This window comes from Juglans microcarpa x Juglans regia, chromosome 2S, assembly GCF_004785595.1.
Source record: "Juglans microcarpa x Juglans regia isolate MS1-56 chromosome 2S, Jm3101_v1.0, whole genome shotgun sequence".
In the NCBI taxonomy this organism is placed as follows: Eukaryota; Viridiplantae; Streptophyta; class Magnoliopsida; order Fagales; family Juglandaceae; genus Juglans; species Juglans microcarpa x Juglans regia.
In genome coordinates, this window is record NC_054597.1 from 4,464,102 (window position 1) to 4,483,889 (window position 19,788).

Genomic DNA, 19,788 nt, shown 5'->3' on the forward strand with positions numbered 1-19,788 from the left:
TTTTAAATGCATGGTTGTTATGATGAGCTATATATATTTACGGATTCTTCTATTTTATTCTGTATTTTTCTTTTTCTTCAATTCTTTGGACTATGTCTATAAATAGTGAGAGACGTACTGTACTTTAGATGATTACACTATAAGATATATGAGAAGAAGTTTTTTAGCACACTGCAACTTTCTGTTTTAAGCTTTCTGCTCTATTTGTAATATGGTACCAGAGCTATGACGGATATCAATACCAATACCAATACCAACACCAACACATCCACAAACCCTCTCAACCATGACAATAACCCTCATCACCCAACCAGCCCCTATTTCATTCAACCTGGAGAAGGAGCTTCTTCCTTACTAGTTCCTGAGCTCCTCACGACTGAAAACTATGTTACTTGAGCACACACAACGCGTCCTGCATTGAATATCAAAAACAAACTCAGCTTCTTGGATGGTAAGATTCCTAAACCAACTGATCCATCTCATCCCTTATTTGCTCCATGGGAACGTTGCAATGATATGATCATTTCTTGGATACAACATTCTGTTAGTATTGAACATCGATCCACTATAGCTTATGCTGATACTACTGCAAATATTTGGAATGACCTCCGTGAGAGGTTTTCTATTCAAAATGCCCCTCGCATTTTCCAAATCACCAAAGCAATTTCATCTCTTGTTCAAGATACTGACTCTGTGAGCATTTGTTACAACAAGCTCAAATGTTACTGGGATGAACTTAAAATATATGAACCAATGCCTTTATGCACCCGTGGTTCAGTCAAAACTCTCTTAAATTATCATCATTGAAGCAGGGTCATGCAGTTTCTCGTGGGACTCCGACTCTTATAATTCAATACGTGCTCAAATTCTGCTATATGACCCACTGCCTACCCTCAACCGTGTTATATCCTTAATCCAGCAGGAAGAACGCAGACGACAACTCCATTCCATCCCTACTCCTGTTGCCATGGCAACTCGAGGTCACAACCCACGTCCTCCTGGTTGAAAAGAAAAATTATTTTGCTCTCATTGCAACACTTCTGGTCACTCTTTGGAATGCTGCTTCAAGGCCAATCCCAACCTTCCAGTTTGCTCACACTGTTGCATCCCTGGCCACACCAAAGAACAATGTTATAAGCTTAACTGCTATCCTCCAGGTCACAAAAACTCTTCCTAAAATAAATTTTCTGCTAATCATGTCTATTATGAGCAGGAAGATGCCAACAATGGTCCGCCTATTACTCAAGATCAATTCAACCGTCTTCTTGTTTTGCTCCAACAACAACAATCCCCGGCCTCACTTCCAACTGCTAACCATGTCCACGCCATTCCTTCCAACCCAAGCATTCTCCCGATGACTGGTATATCTCTCTGTTCGTCAGCACAAACACACACATCTACCAAATTCAATGATGCACCATAGATCATTGACACGGGTGCTACAGATCACATGATCTGTAATCCCCAATTTTTCATACACAACATTGCACATGTTGATCATGTCGTAAGATTGCCAAATGGAACCAAAGTTGCTGCCACACATAGTGGCGATGTACATCTATCCTCTCATTTAATTCTTAAAAATGTCCTTTGTGTTCCAACATTCTCTTTCAATCTTATCTCAGCAAAATCCTTAACTCAAAATTCCAATTGTTGTTTGATTTTCTTTTCAGATTCTTGTTATGTGCAGGACCTTGCCTCTTGGACGACGATTGGACGGGGGAGAGTGCATAATGGCTTATACCATCTTCAACACCAGCAATTACATTCTACTGTTTTAGATTTTCATTTTCCATCCAAGTTACCTTCCAAGTTTATCAATTTTGCTGTTATTACAAAATTTAATGACTATACTTTATGGCATTATCGTCTTGGAAACAGTTCAATGACCCAACATGTTTTGAATAACATTCTCAAGGTTGATGGGAATCTTTCAGTTAAACAAAACTTTCCTTGTGAAATTTGCCCTTTAGCCAAGCTGCATAAGTTACCATTTCCACAAACCACAAGCATGGTTTCAAAAGTTTTTGACCTTATATCTACTGATATATGGGGACCCAAACCAACACAAGCTCATGATGACTCGAAATATTTTCTAACCATCGTTGATCAATTTAGTAAATGCACTTGGATTTATTTGTTAAAAGCAAAATCTGAAACTAGGAATACTCTTCAAAATTTCTATTCTATTGTTGAAAACCAGTTTGAGAGCAAAATCAAGACCATTCGAACCGATAATGGAGGGGAATTCCAAATGCCATTTTTTTACCAAACCAAAGGAATTCTCCATCAACTTACCTGCGTCACTACTCCTCAACAAAATGCCTTAACTGAAAGAAAGCACCAACACATCTTGAACGTGGCGAGAGCCTTAAAATTCCAATCTGGTCTTTCCATGAAGTACTGGAATGAATTTATAATAACAACAGTTTACTTGATAAATCATCGAACACCAACTCCAAACCTTGGGTATAAATCTCCTTTTAAAGTTTTATACAAAACTCAGCCTTCATACTCCCACCTTCGTATCTTTGGATGTTTAGCTTTTGCATCAACATTAAGCCATGCTCGAACCAAATTTGATCCCAGGGCTCGAAAAGGTTTATTTCTAGGATACCCATATGGTGTTAAGGGATACAAATTACTTGATCTGCATACTCAGCAAGTCTTCATTTCACGTGATGTAGTTTTTCATGAAGATATTTTTCCACTTAAGACATCTACAAGTACATCTTCAATCCCACCACAAATATCTGCCCATTTTTCTAACAACTTCCCAACACAAAATTCTGAGAAAAGCCCCAGTCCTTCCACATAAAATTACATGCCTTCTTTTGATCATTCTTATATTGAAGAAGTAAACAACCCAACCTCCGTTGATATGCAAGCAACTCAGCCATCTATTCTTCCTCATGACACTTCCCCTCAAGTCATTCCACGAAGGTCTAATAGAGTTCGAAAAACACCTGCATATTTACAAAAATTTCATTGTCAACAAGCTGTTGCACTCAACTCCTCACAATGAACATCCAAGCTACAAGGTCCTCTACAAAAATCCACTTCAGGAAAATCAAAGGTATTATTTCCTCTGTCTGCATCTCTGTCATATGACTTTCTTTCACAAAATTTTAAAGCCTTCACTACTTCAATTTCCTTGCACACCGAACCTTCCTGTTATGACCAAGCCATTCAAGACCCAACTTGGTGCAGAACAATGAAGTAGGAATTGGATGCGCTCGAAAGTAATGAGACTTGGACCATTGTAGACCTACCTCCTGAGAAGAAACCAATTGACTGTAAGTGGGTTTACAAATACAAGTTCAAATCGGATGGGAAAATAGAAAGAGCTAAGGCTCGATTGGTTGCAAAGGGATTTACTCAACGAGAAGGGATAGACTTCCATGATACTTTTTCTCCCATTGCAAAGATAGTATCCATTCGTATCCTCCTTGCAATTGCAGCAATCAAAGGATGGGACCTCCAGCAATTAGATGTAAACAACGCTTTTCTCTATGGGGAGCTTGAGGAAGGGATCTACATGCGTCCACCACCAGGTCATCCATATGCTGCCTCAAGCAAAGTGTGTAAGCTGCAGAAAAGCCTTTATGGCTTAAAGCAAGTATCAAGACAGTGGAATGCCAAGCTCACCTCTTCATTGATCGAATTTGGATTTGTACAATCAAAAGCCGATTACAGTTTGTTCATTAAGTCAATAGAAACAAGTTTCACAGCTCTGCTTGTCTATGTTGATGACATAGTACTAATGAGCTCAAGTGACCAAGCTACCGCTGCTGTGAAAAGTTTCTTGGAGTCCAAATTCAAAATCAAAGACCTCGGAAGCCTCAAGTATTTTCTTGGGATGGAAGTAGCATGCACAAAAGGGAGAATACAGCTCTATCAACGCAAATATGCATTGGATATTCTATCAAAAACAGGATTATTAGCTTCAAAGCCATCCAACTTGCCTATGGAACCAAATGTGAAGCTTCGAAAGGATGAAGTTGCTCTGTTCAATGATCCATCTCTATACCGCAAACTGGTTGGAAAGCTACTTTATCTCACTAACACTCGGCCTAACCTGAGCCACAGTGTACATCTCCTAAGTCAATTCATGGAAGCACCACATGTGCCTCACTATAATGCAGTCCTCAAGATCATTCGATACATAAAGAAAACACCTGGACAAGGGATATTTTTCTCTGCAAACTCCAAAATGGAACTACAAGCATACTCAGATGCAAGTTGGGCAAGCTGTCCAGACACAAGGCGATCAACCACTAGTTTTTGTATCTTTATAGGCAACTCACTTGTTTCCTGGAAATCAAAGAAGCAAACTACTATCTCCAGGTCATCAGCCGAATCCGAATATAGAGCTATGGCAGGCGTGGTATGTGAATTAACGTGGATTAGGTATTTCCTTAAGGATCTGAATATCATCATTTCAAAACCATCCACCTTGTATTGTGATAATCTGGCTGCCATACACATTGCTGCAAATCCCATAATTCATGAGCAAACTAAACACATCGAACTAGATTGTCATCTAGTCCGAGACAAAATTGCAGAAGGCCAAGTGACAACTGCTCACATTCCCTCTCATCTCCAACTAGCAGACTTACCCACCAAGTCACTACACTCTCCTGCCTTCACTAGGCTCATGTCCAAGATGGGAGTAGTCAACATATACTCTCCATCTTGCGGAGGGATGTTGAAATTACCAGATGAAGGACCACCAATACCTACGGTTCCAACAGACAAAGGTACTACAGAAAGAACGTGGGAAAGACGTGATCAAGGATAAAACATAAATATTCCTTTTAGCTGCATGGTTGTTATGATGAGTTGTATATATTTATGGATTCTTTTATTTCATTCTGTATTTTTCTTTTTCTTCTATTCTTTGGATTATGTCTATAAATAGTAAGAGACGTACTGTACATTAGATGATTACACTACAAGATATATGAGAAGAAGTTTTTTAGCACTCTGCAACTTTCTGTTTTAAGCTTTCTGCTCCATTTGTAATAATTTGGCTTGTAGTCTGAGTTTTTTTCTATATTAATAAATTACAGCTGTAATTTCGATTTTATTAAATGAAATGAATTCTATTTCGATTAAAAAAAAAAAAGAATGGTGCGCATGGATATTGAATCTGTGTAAGAATGAAGAACTGGCACAAGTTTTGCATCCACCGAACGAAACAAATTAAAATCCTTCTTTGACTTCTGTCTCTTTTCTTTTATTTTTTCTTTCTTTTTTATGGTCAAATAATTTCATTAACCAAGAGAACCACATCACATGCAAGCACAAGGGATGCCGATGGAGTTCCATCCAAAACAGATGATACAATGCTTGAAATAAAAAACATCTAGGTAATTAATAACGGTTGTTGAAACGGGTCTTTAGTTATTAATTGGCTGATGATAACTAGTGTGTGACCACAATTAAGTCATTTTATTAGTTATGTAAAAATGAGTTATAAGTTTTTTTTTTTTTTTTCTCTAATTTTTGGTTATGGTAGGTAGTGTTTTCTATATCTTTTTTGTCTCAAGTCATTTTTAAAATCCTGCTAATTGAACATTTATGATAGGGGTAAGTCACTTATCTACAAGTGGATAAAAAACAATGTCAAGTGGGTTAATTATGTTTAGGGTGCTGCTAGTTCCAGCGATAAATACTACCGGAAAAGTCATCGAGTGTTCAAAAAAAAATTTTTTTTTTGGTTTTTTTAAACATTTTTTTAAATCTCTTAATATTTTTTTTTTCTAAAAAAAATCACAAACTTATTAAACAATAATTTTTTAACTAAAAAAAAAATTCAATAAATGACTTCTCTCGGTGATATTCTTAAATGAAAAAATTATTGTCCTAATATTTATTATTATTTGTATATATTTTAGATAATATTAAATAATTAATAAAATGAAATCACGAACACCTTCACTACCATGGGATCGTGATCTGTATCATCACACCCACGTACTAATACTTCAAGCACTTCGTTGAAATCAAACCATAAGACTGTTATGATAAGAAATGACATTTGTAGTAGTGCGCATATTTTAAAAATAAAAATAAATTTAAAATTCACATAAAATAATAAATTTTTTAATAATAATTTTATTATTTTAAAATATATATATATATAATATTTACATAATTCATAACTGTAGCTAGTATTACTTAACTATTATTGATCTGATCAAGCATACCAAACCCATAAACATTAGACAACGACATCATATGATTAGTATAAGAATTAAAGAGTCAGAATAAAATTATATGCATTTCGTTTGAAACGGATAGTACTAATTAAGTTGAAAAAATGAGCATTTTAGTTCCTTCACTTATCAATATAATAAAATGAAAATGGAGGGCATTTAGGGATAATGATAAGGTTACTTCCTCTTTACTATTCATTTACTATTTTTTTGTATTTGATTTTTTATTTTACTTAATAGTTAAAGAAATAATTATTAATAAAATTATATATTTTTTTTAATTTTTTTAATAATTAAATATGTTAAAAAAATACTTAAAAAATAATAAAATAATAAAAAAACTTCAAATACACTCTAATAGTAAATGGATAGTGGTACTAAACCCTATCACTACTCTTGATTTTGTCCCAACTATCTAAACGCTCCCCTCACATTGGTGGTGACGTCGTTTTTGCACTGCAGCTAGACAGCTGGTTGGGCACAATCAAGAAAACCAAAATTCCAAGACCTCGACCACTCAGTTTTGATCCAGAATAATGTTATTTGCTGGTACTGACTGCAAAGCGTCCCCGTGGAATTGTTTTAAAACATATTAAAATTTAGATAAATGATATTCGTAATTATAAAGTATGCAAGTTTCATGTATTTTTTTTAAAAATAATAAATTAATATAAAATCTGAATAAAAAGATTAATTTTTTAATAATAATATCACTCTTCTTTAAAAGAATATAGGGCACCTGTACAACTTATATTTAATATTAGTCTAAAACTTTATCATATACTAGTTTTCGAGGAGTCAATATCGGTCTAAGAAAATGCCAACCCTATGTGAACCTGGCCCAAATTAGGAGTCCAAGACCCCTCTTTTGAAGAGAACAGTCGTTTAGAAGAATTGTGAATTGAGGACTCTAGCCGTCCTAATTATTAGGACGGATAGTCCCTTGTGTTGTGGATAAAGACAAAAAGTAATCAAATAATTATATCATATTAGGAATAAGCCTTATTGTGGCCAAGCATTATGCGAAGTTGATCATCAATTATCAGTACACATCCAATGACTATTTCAAATTCTGGCCGTCAAGGTTTCTTTTTTTTTTCTTTTCTTTTTTTTAGGAGAAAAACCGAGCAGGCTTTTTATTGCATTCGAATCGAATTAACTATTACAGATGTTTCAGTCAGAACAAGATTATGAATGGAAACAGGACCATCCTTAATCCAGCAATGTTTACCATCTAAAGACAAAGCAATCTTGGCTATACACCCCATTCCATTCCCTTCTCTATACACAAAACTTATACCCCATTCTGGTCTCAGCTTTATCGACCTATTCAAGTCCTCAATCATGCCAAGCCCAATTTTCCGCTGCACATTAGACTGCCTTGATCACACCACCTGCGCATCACCTTCCAAGACAACTTTGCTAACTCCTAGCATATAACAAAAATTCATTGCAGCCTAGAAAGCATTACATTCTGCTATAACTGATAGCCCCATTTCCCCTTATCTGATCACACATAGTAGCCAAGTTCTCACCTTCACTCTCTCTAATGATAACTCCAATACCAGTATTTTGGTTCTTAGAATCCAAAGCTTTTCTTTAACATAACCTCCCTCAGTTTCTGCCATGGTTGAGACGTTCTTCCTATTCCCAATTACTTTGTCTCTTGTCCTCCATTTTTCATCTAAGCTTGTTGGAACTCATTTAGACCTTCTATTACAGTTTTTATAACCATTGAAGGGCTATCAAATTTGTTATCGAAGATGAATCTGTTCCTTCTTTGCCATATACTTCTCAAGAAGAGGATTGAAGTTTCCAATTGCTCTTTATTTAATGAGCACATCCTATCCCATAGCTGCACATTGTCTTTACAATTGTTTGAAACAAGAGCTAAAAATCAGAGTAATTCTGCATGATGCAGCAGAGTCGAGTATCACCTTTTTATATATAACAGATTCTATACAAGGCAAATATGAAAAAGTAAACTACAAATCAATAGCCTAATATTATGGACAAGATACACGAATAACCGTTGCACTGATTGCTCCTGAATATAATGATCCAAGTTTCCATGATTTCATTTTTTTATGACAGAGAGGATTTGTCTGGTTTGCATTGCACGAGCACGGGAATGGGAGGAGAAAATAGTCTCCAAGGCGACCCAAACTTCTCTGGAGGTGGAGATCCCCACCATTTGAGCCAGAATATTTTCAGACAAGGAAGAGACCAGTGTACTTAGCACCACTTGATCTTGATCAAACCAGATAGTGTAATTGGGGTTGGGTATTTGGGAAGGTGCAGCTTCAGACGTTGCTGCCGCAGGGTTGGTAATATGAGTGGGTGGCTGGGTTATGGAACCATCAACATAGTCGAAAAGCCTTTGCCCACGTAAGTAAGGTTCAATTTGAGCTTTCCACAATAGATAATTGTCTTTGGTAAGTTTAATGGTGACAAGGCTGTGAATACTGACATGTGTGACTGGAGTGGAAGCCATTTGAAACAAAAAAAAAAGACAGAGGTCACTTTAATTCTCTGATACCATGAAATAAGAGCTAAAAATGAGAGTAATTCTGCATGATGCAATAGAGTCGAGTATCACCTCTTATATATAACAGATTCTATACAAGGCAAATATGAAAAAGTAAACTACAAATCAATAGCCTAATATTATGGACAAGATACATGGATAACCGTTGCACTGATTGCTCTTGAATATAATGGTCCAAGTTTCCAAAACTAGGCAGAGCATTATCCCTTAGAATCAGGGACAGTTGTATTAGTGGAGATTTCCTTAACATTGTTGGACAACTTTTGAACCGGGCTGCTATATTCTTCCCAAACATCTATAGTAGCAACACAACTCCACAAAGCATGAATAGTCTTTTCTTCTTCGTACTCATAGAAAGGAAATATAGGGGTATCTACAATTTTCCTCGTGTAAATTTTCTCCGGTTGGTAAGATATTTTATGTCTAGCCTTCCAGAGAAAATGCTTTGCTGTCCTTGGCATACTTAGCCTCTATATTCTTTTCCACCCCCTCATCCTTTTCATTGAAGCTAGAGGAACCACATTCCACTTCTTGTAATTTGGAATGTGCCAGATGATAAGCTCTCTTCATTGAGAACCTACCATTTTTATTGAAATTCCATATCAACCTATTTTCAACTCCTATCTTTCTGGTTGGGATGTTGCAAATCAATTGAGCTTCTTCTTCAACAAAGTCGGCTTTAACCTCACCTGCATTCTTGCTTTTCGTTTCTTCAACTAGTAGCTCACTTGTCTTGGCTTCAAGTCCCAGATTTGTAATAGGAGATTGAAAATAGTAGGAAGATGGCTCACACAACTATTTATGGCCCCAAATATTAATATTTTTACCATTTCCTACTCTCCAAATGAGTCATTTTTTTAACAGCGGTATAGCAGACCAAACACTTCTCTAAATAAAAGATAGAGAATTTCCTAGTTTTGGTTCCAGTTGCTGTGTATTATTGGAATACTCACTTTTGTGCACTTAAGCTACTAAGGAGAGAGGATCTTGCAAAAATATCCAGTTTTGTTTTGCCAACATTGCCAAGTTGAAGCTTTCTATATCTTGAAAACTCAGTCACCCTTTATCCTCACCCCATCTTGCTCCACTTCTTCCAATGGATAGCATGCCCCTTCTGATTATTACTGCACCAGAATCAAGCCAACATAGATGAAATATTTATTGCACAATTTCTTTGAAATCTTAAAAACACTCATGGTGTAAGTGGGGATGGCTTGCAACACTGCCTTAATGAGAACCTCTTTCCCTACTTTGGATAAAAAATTAGTTTTCCAGCTACTAATCTTGTTCCAGATTCTATCCTTAATAGCTCCCACAAAAATAGACCCTACTTCCTGAATAATTAAGTCCTTAATTGGTCGCAGCAATTGTATATCTTCTGAAAATAAAATTTGAATGTTTATGCTTATTGAGAGCTTGACCTAAGGTTTTTTCATATACTGTTAAGATTGTGAATATTCTCACTCTGTCTATTTAGTTTTGTAAAAGATCACACTATCATCTGCAAAAAGCAGATGATTTGTTCTAGGACCCCCGTGAGCCACTACTACCCCTTTGATTCCCTTTCTTTTGTCCGCTTGATTTGTCAAAGAGCTTAACCCTTTAGCACATAGAATGAACATATAAGATGAGAGAGAGTCACCTTACCTTAAGCCTCTAGTTGGATAGATAAATCTCTTGAATTACCATTCACCAACATAGAATAGCTAATTGTAACATATTTCAATATCAGAGTGATCTATTTTTCTTCAAATCCTATCTTTTTCATGATTGCCTCCAAATAAGCCCACTCTATTATGTCATAAGCCTTTGAAATATCAAGCTTTAGTGTCATACTATCTGTGCTTCCACTTTGCTTGGTCCTCATCATATGCAATAATTCATAGGCCACCATAATGATTTTGTTTATTAGCCTACCTGGAATGAAAGCACTTTGAGCGCTAGACATGAGTGATGTGAGAACTTTCTTAAACCTATTTGCTAGTGCTTTAGAAATAAGATTGTACATCACATTACATAAACTTATGGATCTAAAGTCATTGACAAACAAAAGAGTTTTTACTTTAGGAATCAAAGTAATGTAAGTAAGATTCAAGGAAGGGGACATACTTTCATTATTTAAGAACTCCATGGCAGCTTTACAAACATCGACTCCCACGGTGGTCCAATGATGTTGATAAAAGCTAGCCCCAAAACCATATGGTCCTAGGGATTTAATATGAGACATTTGATGCAGAGCTGCTTCTATCTCTTCTTTGGTAAATTCTTGAATAAGATCTGTATTCATCTTGCTGGATACTCTGGATTCCATAGAGCTTATGCAGACAGTAATGTTTTCCATAGAGGTAAAGATCGTCTCAAAATGTGTTCTGAAGCTCCCTCAATCTCTACTTTATATGTCAATATCTTGTCTTGGGGATCCCTTATTTGCTTAATAGTGTTTGTACTTCTCCTCTGTCATGATCCAAGGTCTCGCACAGATCTAGGCATAACTGTGATAGTGGGAGATCAATAGACATCAAGTTAAAAAAAGGTTATGTTGTTGACATGTTTCATGCTCTTGCTCACCCCTCTACCTACATCCAAAAAAGAGAAAAGGGCCTGAAAGGTATAGAAACACATCTGATGTCTAAGTCAGGTGACTTGCCTGGTATTTCTTATAGAACAGTAAAGCAATGTTTGCATACCTCTTAGAGTGACCATCAATGCATATATATAGAGTGACGATTAACGCCGAGGGACTGGCTATTTCTGTGGCATTGTATTTCGTGATGTTCCTAATAGGGCTCCGCTTGCCCTTCTGTCATCCTTTGCGCGACGTGATAGATTTTTTAGGGCTTGCTCTTGCCTCCTTGTGCCTAATGCTTGGAGGATATTGATGGCATGTTATATTGCCTGGAGGCATGTATTGGAGCCTATTAGTGATGAATACCCTAACTTAACTGCTCATGAATTTCTCTTTTTTCACGGCGTTTTGCATCTGGAAGGAAATCTTTGTAGTTTTCGGGCTCACTTTGGCAATCAAGTGGCCCAACTAGAGTGCTGATTTTCCCATTCCAAGAACTAGCAGCACAAGTTTTTCTTTGTCTCTGGTGAGGGTTGGGAATTCCTACTAGGTGAAGCCGATCGTCGTGAATTTTCAATTTGGGCTACATGGAGTCATGTTCTTGATGATTGAGGTATCGAAATTATGCCTATGTCAGGTGAATTGCTTAGTATTTCTTATAGAACAAGAAAGAAATGTTTGCGTACCTCCTAGAGTGGCCATCGATGAATATATATACGACCCCCCCCCCCCCGGTCGAGTCTCGTAACCACCTTTTATCATTTATTTGAAATCAATTCGGAACCCTTAGCCATTAAGAGTTGTTGGGTTGTTATCCCATATGCGACGAAGGTTGTTATCATGGTCCATAGCCCATGCGAGGTGTTCGTTCGAGGCATAGCTTTGGTTGCGTAATAGGCCCATCGGGTTTGGTTGCGTAATTGGCACTTGTAGGTTCCGGTGATGCTGATCATATGTCCTGCTGCAATATTATATGCATGCACACTATATGTGAGGTTCTCAAATAAAAGAATGTTGATTGATGATGCTTGGGAATAGCCTAGGTCATCATGATCAAGCTGAAGCGTATGATCGGGTAATAAGTCAGATTTCTTGAATAAAATACCAGCAGAAATACTCAAAGTGCAGATATAGTTTGTCCAAGATATGTAGTTTTTGGCACATTCTCGGGACTAATGAATGCTATGCATATTAGGATCAGTTCCAAGAGGGAAATCTCTGATTGCTGAGATACATCTTCCACGTTATATTTTAAGATCGCCAATATTTTGAATTTCATTAGTAGATATCCTACCGATCGACAAAACAGCCAATATATAATAAAAAATAAATAACTGTGTTTATCATTTTCTTATTACCAAAGATCACTAATTAAAAGAATAACCAAATAACTGGCACTGTATTGTAGTCAAACCACAAGCAACCTAGACTACTTTTAGATAGGGGTACCACGATTCAAGATGGAATTCAAGCATACTACCGCAAATTATTGCCAAAAATGCTGAGAATTCTAAAGAAACTCAGGGATATTTCAGTCCAGTTATTACCTGATCAATTGTAATCATCCACCCTCTTAACTCACATATCTCTCTCTCTCTCTCGCTCTCTCGGCAAAAAGAAACTGATAGAAAATGTAGATTAAGATTATTATTATTATTATTATATTATACTTAGACTTTTGATCACTTTCCTATGCTTTTCCCAATTATTCACGTCTTTACCAACCGACAACGACGTAATTACAGCCCACCATTTTCCTCTAATAAAAAAGAGGAAACCCGACGTATAGGATAAAGTTTTTCTTTTCGTTTTAAAAACTTGTTCCATCCGTGCCAATTGACTTCTCATCCCACTGCAAGCTGTCTCTCGACTCTTCGCCAACGACGGGACTTCCTAATCCCTCCTCGGATCAGAGGACTCGCACAGCTAGGGACGATGGCTGAGATGGTGGGAAAAACAGCGAAGAAGCTGGGTCACTTGCTTCTGGTGACAGTGCTGATGATGATGATATTCTCGTCGCACACGACTCGTTGGGGAGCGACTGCTTCTTCAATCCAGCTTGACAACGGTACCCGCACCGCCCTGGATTACCAGGGCCGCATGGAGGAGCCAGAGCTGCTCTTCAATTCGGAAATAAGCAGGATGCTTGCTGACTATCAGAGTGTCACTGAGGGCACTAACAACGGTAATAAGCCTGCAGTTTCCGACTGTGACCGACCTCCAAAGTACGCAAGCTGTCTTCCCGATGAAACCGGCAGTAAGCCAAAACAAAACTGTGGTACCTACACACGCGTTTGCTAATGATATTGGTAAAAATGTTTTGTATATACTCTTAAAATAAAGTCTTGGGGAGTGTGTGTGTTTGTTTAATTTGTTTTCCTTTATAGCTTTCTGATCATGCGATCAAATGTAATAAAATTGTATATCAGTTGATTGCTGATGTGAAGTGTTTTGCTAATTCTTAAATTGTTCTTATGAACAAGTTTTGCATCCTGATCTACCTAAAGAAACAAAAAATCCTTCTGTGACTAATGTTTTCTTTAATTTGTTTTGAGATTGTCATTGAAATGGGTCTGAATCCATAAGATATTGTACTCACGCTAAAATTAGTCCGGTCCAGTCCAATAATGCACTGTGGAAAACTAGCATGGGATCGAAAGGAAAATGATTTATACCTAATATTTTATACAACATATTTCATAATAATATATTAAATGAGGGATAATTTTATAAAATATTTTATAAAAATAATAATATTTTATAAAAATACCCTCATCTCATAATCTTGTTGTAAAATATATTATAAAAATATATTGTGTATATATCAATACTCTCAGGAGAACATTATATATAATAAGGTCAATTAATCACAGTTCTACAAGGGATGATTAAAAAAAAAAAAAAAAAACAATACAAGTGGGTTAATATTTCAAACATTGCATGAATTGTGCCCCGTTATGGAAAAAGATTCTCCAAAGTTATTGTCTTTTTCTAAAAAAAAAAAAATTATTGTGTTAATTTAAAAGTATCAAATAAGAAAGGGAAAGATACCTAAAGTGAGTCTTATAATATTTATTATTATTCATATATATATATATTTCCATCAAAATTAAATAAGACAACTTGCAAGACTCGGCTTTGCTCCTGATGCTATTATCCGTTACCGCATGTTGTGTAGTTCCTTTTTTTTTTTTTTTTTTTTTTTTTTTTTTTTTTTTATCAATAAACGATAACTATTTAATTAAAGGGAGGCGTTGCTGTCGTGATTGGGTGTGTTAATTTTACAACCTGATCCACTAATCCTGACACGCCACTTCAATATCATACAAATTTTACAAAAGCTCAACTACACCGGATTATTTTATTTTTAATGAAAAATCTAAAATATTAAGATATATATCCCAAGACCTTTAAAAATCCGATTGCTCATTATGTTTAAAATAATTATTAAACACCATTTCAACTGTCACTCGGGGTGGAACGGTTGGAATAATCACAAAAAAGTTCTACTATAAAATGGTTGAGCACGTATATATAACATTATATGAAATAGACTTTTTAGGATATTAGAATGGACATCTTTTTTTTAAAAAAAAAAAAAAATATCTATTCTTGTTGGAGATCTCCCTCATAATTTTCGTGGTTCAGTTTCTATTTTATTTTATATTTTAAATTTCTTATTTCAGTTTCTATTTTATTTTATATTTCCTCTCAGTTCTGAATCCTTAAAATGAAAATAAAAAGTATTTCGTAAAAATCTTGAAACGGTCAGCCACGATGTATTTTATTTTCAGTTTTAAGTTAAGAAATAAAAACAGTAGTTATTTAGTAGGAAAAAAAATGGAATTCTAGATATTGTAAGATTTTAATTCTAAAATATCTCGTGGTGTTCCCAAATAAAAGACGGTTGATTGATGCATGATAGTTAGGAAATAGCATTGGGTTTCAGTGATGACTGGATCGAGTTATTGGCCCGATTGATGTATGTGGAGTTATTGGATCTTCACAAATATCTTGCTGTAGTTAATTGTAAAATGTTGTATGTTTTCTTAAACAATAATGTTAAATCCACCGGTGAATTGGTCACCGATTTTTTTTTTTTTAATATTTAATGCTTAAAGAAGTATTTGTTATGAAATTTTGATTTTGATTTTTAAATAATGTTCTTTAATGGATTGGCGTGTACGGTTACTCCGTACTGCATACATAGCCCATCTACTACATGAGAAATGAAATAATATTTTTTAAAATAAATTTTTTAATTTTTTAATTTTGATTTGATGTATTTAAATTATATAAAAATATTATTTTATTGGTAAGTTTGTAAAAGAAGGGTAGAGGTGTTGTCACTGTATCACTGCACCTTGTACATAGACCCGTGACAGAGGAGAGATTTCAAAGACCATTTACAGAATATTCCTATATTATTGATCGCGTAGCTACAAATTAGCCGCTTTTCAAGGACAACAATAATTCACGAGAACCTCAACGAAAAAGGATAATTCTGCATGAAATCCGATATGTAAGAAAAACTTCAAAATACACCATACACCAAAAATAAGAGTTAGATTGTTTCATTGTTTTTCAGTGTAAGAGTATTGGTATTGGCTTCATCAAAAGTCTAGCCAAATATAAAATTTGATAAATTTTATCAAAATAAGGCTGCATTGGATTAGTCAAATAGATAAATGTGAAACTTTGAGCTACAGTAAATGTATAGGTTTATTCAAATTTGAAGATCTACTATTCATTCATCAAATCTATTTTTTATTTATTTTTAATCTCCTAAAATCTTTTTTATTCATATTTAATCTCCAACCGTCTTGTAATAATAATGTAAGAATCAAATTAAATTATTAATCAACATATGATTAGTGTGATTGTAAAATATAAAAAAAATAATATTATATTATTATTTTGATGAATTCAATGGCTAATTCAGTGTAAAGTTATGGCTATGGAAGTTTTGGATTTATAGAAATTATGTACTTTTTATCAAATTTTAAAGATAACTTTGATGAAGCCAATGCCAATGCTCTAACAATGGTTCAAAGACTGTTTTATTTTTACAGATGAGATGAGATGAATTAAAATAAAAGTTAAAAGTTAAATAAAATATTATTTTATTTTAAAATTTTAAAAAATTTAATTAATTATTTATTTTGTATAAAAATTTAAAAAATTTTATAATTATTAAATAAAATAAAATGAAATGAAATAAAAATAATTGCAAAAACAAACAACCTTAAAATAAGAATGGTGTGCATGGATACTGCATCTGTGTAAGAACGAAGAACTGGCACAAGTTTGAAATGGGTATTTTATTAATGAGCGGTGGCGGCATTTGGTGTTATTGTTAATTGTAAAATTAGTTTTTATTTTTTTATTTATATTTTTTAAATATATTTAAATATTTTTAAAAAATAAAAAAATATATCAATATATTTAAAATTATTTTTTTCATCGTTTAATAAAAAAAACCGAATGATCAAACTGAACAATAAGATTTGGGCAGCATAAGCTTTTCCTTTATTAATAGGCTGATAACTAGTGTGTGGCCACAATTAATCCGGTACAATCCAATAATGCACTGTAGATAGCTAGTGGGATCGGAAAATGATCTTCACGTGGCTCACACCAGAAAGTTGATGGAAACTAGGATGGCAATTCGCGATTTTCCGTCGTGTAAAATTATCAACATTCAAGTTTTTATCATACATTAGTTTAGTATTATATATTAATTATTATAAATTTTCAAATTCTAATTCAAACTGTTTAGATAACGGATCGTATCATGTCATCTATTTTGATTTGTTTAATAATTAATTAAAAATAAATCAATACGATACGATTCATTTAAATTCACTATATTGTAAATAGATTGAAATAATACGTATAATTTATTTGACTAGATTAACATAATTTTACATAAAATTTAGAATCTATATTTATTACTAGCTACAATTTTTATTTTTTAAAAAAGACTACCTACTAAGAGCATTCCTATCCGGTATCCTATTTCACCGTTATCTCTAAATTATGGGAAAAAAATTAGGAAGGAGCCGAAAAATTACCTTTCATCCCATTCCCTATTTTAGGGTTTTGATTTAGGGGAGCTATAGTGATTCTCTATATATGGGACAAAAAAAATTACCGATGAAGAAAAAATAAAAAAAATTACCATTAGAGAAATGATAAAGCATGTTACTGTTGGAAGCAGAAATTCAAAATGTTACCGTTGAGAAAATGATAAAAAATGTTATCGTCAATACGCGAATAGATATTATCGTTAGAAAAATTGAAAAAAATATTACTATTATATGAAAATGAAAAAAATGTTACTTTGAGACAAATGCAAATCAAATATTATTCATGTATATGAAAACAAAATCATATTAAAAGACATCATCGTGTTGAAAAATGTACATATTAAAAATTATTATTTTTAATACTGATGTTAGATTGAAAAATAATACTATATTATGGAAAAAGTATCGCATAAATATTTATAAAATTATTAGAATATCATATTTGAAAAGAAGAGGGTAAGACAAATGAGTTAGTGCTTAAGAATAAAAATAGAAGTGAGATAAAAAATTAATAAAAAAATTATATTAAAATAATATTATTTTAATAGAATATAGAAATGTTAGAGAGTAAGACGTAGAAAATTCTTTAATTTAAAATAAAATTATAGAAAATATCCTTTTCAACTAAAATTTAAGAAAAATTTAAAAAATCAGACGCGAATGGGCTAGCATTTACTAAGTACTTTCTACGCTACCAGAAGCTCTCAATTTTTTTATTTTTATTTTTTTAAACTTTTCGTAAACAATTTTTTCAACTTCAATCAAACTTTCTACACTGCCCAAGTTGTCCTAGTGACTGTAGGCTTGTTTTGTTGTTGGTAGAGACTGGCCCATGACCTTATTTTGATGCTGATGTGTTGTTTGTCCCTATTTTATGTCGAGTGGTATATATACGGAGAGGAGGGTCGGGAGGTGATTATCTGAATGCTTATCAAGAATTCTCTTATATTCGTAGAGGTTAGGATTTCTTGAAATCCCAATTATATTTTTACAGTAATTTAATTACAATCAATTTCTTTACACTTTCTGAATCCACAAGGTTATTTCTCCGTTCACTATTAGATTCATAACACACCGGGAAGGGGGCTGAGATGGTGGGAGAAACAGCGAAGAAGCTGGATCACTTTCTTCTGGTGACAGTGCTGCTGCTGATGTTATTCTCGCCGCACACGACTCGTTGGGGAGCGATTGCTTCTTCAATCCAGCTTGACAACGGCACCCGCGCCGCCTTTGATTACCAGGGCCGCATGGAGGAGCCAGAGCTGCTCTTCGATTCGGAAATAAGCAGGATGCTTGTTGACTATCAGACTGTCACTGGGGGCACTAAATCCCCTACTAAGCCTGCAGTTTCCGACTGTAACCGACCTCCAAGGTACAAAAGCTGTCTTCCCGATAAAACCGGCATTAAGCCAAAACAAAAGTGTGTTCCCTACGCACGCGGTTGCAAATGATATTGGTAAAAATGTTTTGTATCTATACTCTTAAAATAAAGTCTTGGGGTGTGTGTGTGTTCAGTGTTTGTTTAATTTGTTTTCCTTTATAGCTTTCTGATCATGCGATCAAATGTAATAATAATGTAAATCAGTTAATTGCTGATGTGAAGTCTTTTGCTAATTCTAATTAAATTGTTCTTATGAACTAAGAATCATGGCGTCGCTATTGGATCTTTGTAAGAATCGAGAGCTCTCGCCACCAAACGAAACAAATTAAAATCCTTCAGTCACTAATTTTTTCTTTAATTTGTTTTGAGATTGTCATTAAAGGGGTCTTCTTGGATAAGATAGTAGTACTGCACAGCCAGCGTGCGGCTAAAATTAGTCCGGTTCAGTCCAATAATGCACTGTGGATAACTAGTGGGAATGGGATCGGAAAATGATCGTCACGTGGCTCACGTCACAAAATTGATGGAAACGGAGAGAGAGCCTAGTACAATCCAATAATGCATTGTGGATAACTATTAACTAGTGGGATCGGAAAATTATCTTCACGTGGCTCACGCCAGAAAGTTGATGGAAACTAGGATGGCAATTCGCGATTTTAAGTCGTGTAAAATTATCAACATTCGAGTTTTTATTTTATATTAATACACATGTTATTATATAAAAAAAAATTTCTCATCATCTATTATTTATTATTTCATATTTCACATTCTATAAAAAATATCTTCACATCTTATAAAAAAAATTATGATTCTAAAACGTAAAAGTGAATAGTTATTGATATATAACATTCCTCTATTATATATTAGTTATTATGCTTTAGTATTATATTTTATCATATATTGATTATTATATATTTCTATTATATGTTATTATATTAATTTAGTTATTATATATTAATATTACATATTTTTATATATTGATG

General features: G+C 34.2%; 1 protein-coding gene and 1 long non-coding RNA gene across 2 annotated transcripts; one reads left to right on the forward strand and one right to left on the reverse strand.

Annotated features, from left to right (window-relative positions):
• Positions 1–13,140: 13,140 nt before the first annotated feature.
• On the forward strand, positions 13,141–19,038 carry LOC121252348. Its single transcript, XM_041151957.1, has 2 exons — positions 13,141–13,282; positions 18,519–19,038. Exons 1-2 carry the CDS (start codon positions 13,271–13,273, stop codon positions 18,873–18,875), a joined length of 369 nt encoding a protein of 122 aa, XP_041007891.1. The 5' UTR covers positions 13,141–13,270; the 3' UTR covers positions 18,876–19,038.
• On the reverse strand, positions 13,344–19,330 carry LOC121252354. Its single transcript, XR_005938194.1, has 2 exons — positions 19,220–19,330; positions 13,344–13,935 (listed from the first exon to the last, which is right to left on the reverse strand). It is a non-coding gene; the product is annotated as an uncharacterized LOC121252354 (long non-coding RNA).
• Between the last annotated feature and the right edge of the window lie 458 nt (positions 19,331–19,788).